The sequence below is a fragment of the Penaeus vannamei genome, chromosome 28 (genome assembly GCF_042767895.1).
Source record: "Penaeus vannamei isolate JL-2024 chromosome 28, ASM4276789v1, whole genome shotgun sequence".
Taxonomy (NCBI): Eukaryota; Metazoa; Arthropoda; class Malacostraca; order Decapoda; family Penaeidae; genus Penaeus; species Penaeus vannamei.
Window position 1 is genome coordinate 29351321 of NC_091576.1, and position 2500 is coordinate 29353820.

General features: G+C 40.9%; 1 protein-coding gene across 4 annotated transcripts in view; it reads right to left on the reverse strand.

Moving 5' to 3' along the window:
* LOC113829009 (uncharacterized) overlaps positions 1-2500 on the reverse strand; it is a 39148-nt gene that overhangs the window by 1201 nt on the left and 35447 nt on the right. For all 4 annotated transcript variants that reach the window (XM_027382082.2, XM_027382086.2, XM_027382084.2 and 1 more), the window contains exon 5: positions 1-2500. This exon is cut by the window's left edge and continues 1201 nt beyond it; it is cut by the window's right edge and continues 395 nt beyond it. In XM_027382082.2, coding sequence (XP_027237883.2) covers positions 1201-2500 — 1300 coding nt within the window. In that variant the 3' untranslated portion in view covers positions 1-1200.

The following is a 2500-nucleotide window of genomic DNA, read 5'->3' on the forward strand; positions in this document are numbered from 1 at the left end:
TATTAAAGAGACAGGGGAAAATATTCATGTTTGACTAAATGACCATATGACTAACTGAAGTTTTGCCAAAGAAGAATATATCAACAATGTGATTCTCGATCACAAAGACTCAATAGCACAATTACTCTTCACTGGTAACACATGCATGAATAGCCTAGCAGGGTACGCAACAGATCTGATTGGTAGTTTCCCATTTTCTTCTTTTAACACAAAACACTCACACTATCAAGAATATTAATTAAGTCTTATTCTCCCTTCAAGACTAAAGCCATACCAAGATAGCATCAAAACATAATCATTATTAAATATAAACAATATTAACAACCAATTTTTGAATTATCAAATAGCCGTCACAAATTTTCAAAGAAATTTCATGACAATTTCAACTCATAAGCATTGCCATTCATGAAAATAATCAAACAAAAAATTTGCCCCACTAGACTTAAAAATACATTCTACCAAACATTGACAACAAATACCATGCATAAACTGTCCAATAAAGTGTGGGGACAAGGGTTCATTTCAGATTTCCTGCACAAAGCTTGTTGTTAGGATATGTGTCATATGTTCTGTAGACTATAAAAACTTGGGTTACATTAATCACCAAGCAAGCACATGTATACAATGAAGTCAAGATGGGCAAGTTTAAGGCTCCTCTCAGGCAACAAATGTTTATGAGCAACAGCTTCATATATGCAGGCAAGACAGTAACAAATCCGAGCACATTACTTTAAGTTGTCGACTTCATCTCTGTGCATGGGATAAACACACGAGATGCCTCTAAGCAACTCAAGTGGCTCAAACTTGTGAATCCATCATATATGCAGGCAAAAAGTAAGCCTGTGGTAAAGATTTTTTTTAAGGCACAAAACGCAACAGGGTAGGTACAAATAAAGCTAGCTGAAGTATGGTTTAGCACTGCACTAAGTCTTTAGTCTTAGAATCTGTTATTTGTGAGCGATATCTCCTTTTCACCCAAGTGTGCTTTCAATTCATGTAAAAATGTGTTTGCGAGAATAAGTCCTCAGTGTCTCTTGACAAACGAGTTGGAAATATTGAGGTCTAACATGCATTCATTGCACTGTGAAAGAGGAAGGCACAAGAGAACAGAAATAAGATCTGCACTTCCTATAAGACATGTAACAAGACTGGGAAATCTGGTTCACTTCTGAACTGAAAATGAAACATCTATTAAACTATCTACTTAGAGTCAGGCACTGATTCACTGTCACTACTTCCTCTGGTCTTTACATTCACCTTATCCCCTGCTTTATCATTAGTTTTATAATTTGTCTTGTTTGGTGGTGCTTGAAAACTTGGTTTCCTTCTTTCTGAAGATGCAGACACTGTTAATGGGACTGGGACACTAGTGGGAGAGGAGGGAACAGACAATGGAGGCAAAGGAGGAACAGGGTTAGACCCTTGTAATGTTGGTAACTGTCGTAGAAGAGGTAATGGCCTTCCTTTTTCTGGCGTTGATTTGGCATGAACAAGAACTGATTCTTGCTCCTTGACAGGACTCAGCTTCTGTGGCAGCTCAGGACAGTGATTGCTTTTCTTGGGAGTCAGAGCTTGGCTGGGACTTTTCTTTTTAGTTGAATCTTTGTCGTGAAGCATGCGAGAGATGCGCTGTCGGAGTGCCGTGTCTGTGGGAGTGTGGGGACCTGAGGGAGTTGGTACAGCTAGTGTATGACTGAGGACAGGCCCACATGATGATACAGGAGTAGAAGTAGGAACATTGGTTTTTAACGGACTTCCAGGAGAGCCTCCTTGGCTCTGATCTTGGGAGTCTCGAATCTGTATAGCTTGCAAGAGTATCTTCATTTCTTCTGAAATCTGAGGCTGATCTTGAGAGTCGGAGGTTGACAGGACACCTTCCTGAGGTGCCACTCCAGAGGCCTCTATGACAACAAAGGATTCACCTTTCTCACCTGGATTGATAAGACTCGTACCAGACACTGCTATGTCACGAGGAAAGCGCAAAACTGGAGATAAGCCTTTGGAAGAGTCCATTACATATATAGGCTGTACTAATTCCTCTCCAGGACTACATAAGGGTGAACTGAGTGATGAAGGTACAGAAGGTGGATGTTGTACCAAGGTGGAGGTAAAAGAGGTTTGCACCAGTGTTGGTGTCAATGGAGATGCCAGGGATGAAGGAATCATCTGACGCATCACTCCACTGACATCTCCTGGTGACACAGATGACACAGAGGAGCCCTTTAGTAGAAGAGCCTTCAAGAGAGTCTCCTTCTGTGGTGACTGAAGAGCAGCCTCTGGAGTAATGATTGGCTGCAGAGGTGGGTCTTTGTTAGGAGTTGAATTACTGTCTAATTCTATAACATAAGGATCCACCGGGAATGCTTGTGACTCTGTATCATGTCCAGACTGTTGCAGAACTAGCTGGGGTACAGTTACTTTTCTCTCTGGATCTGAATTAGAACTGACATCTTTGTACAAAACTGTCAACTCATCTTTCTGTAAGAAATTAACAGTCTCC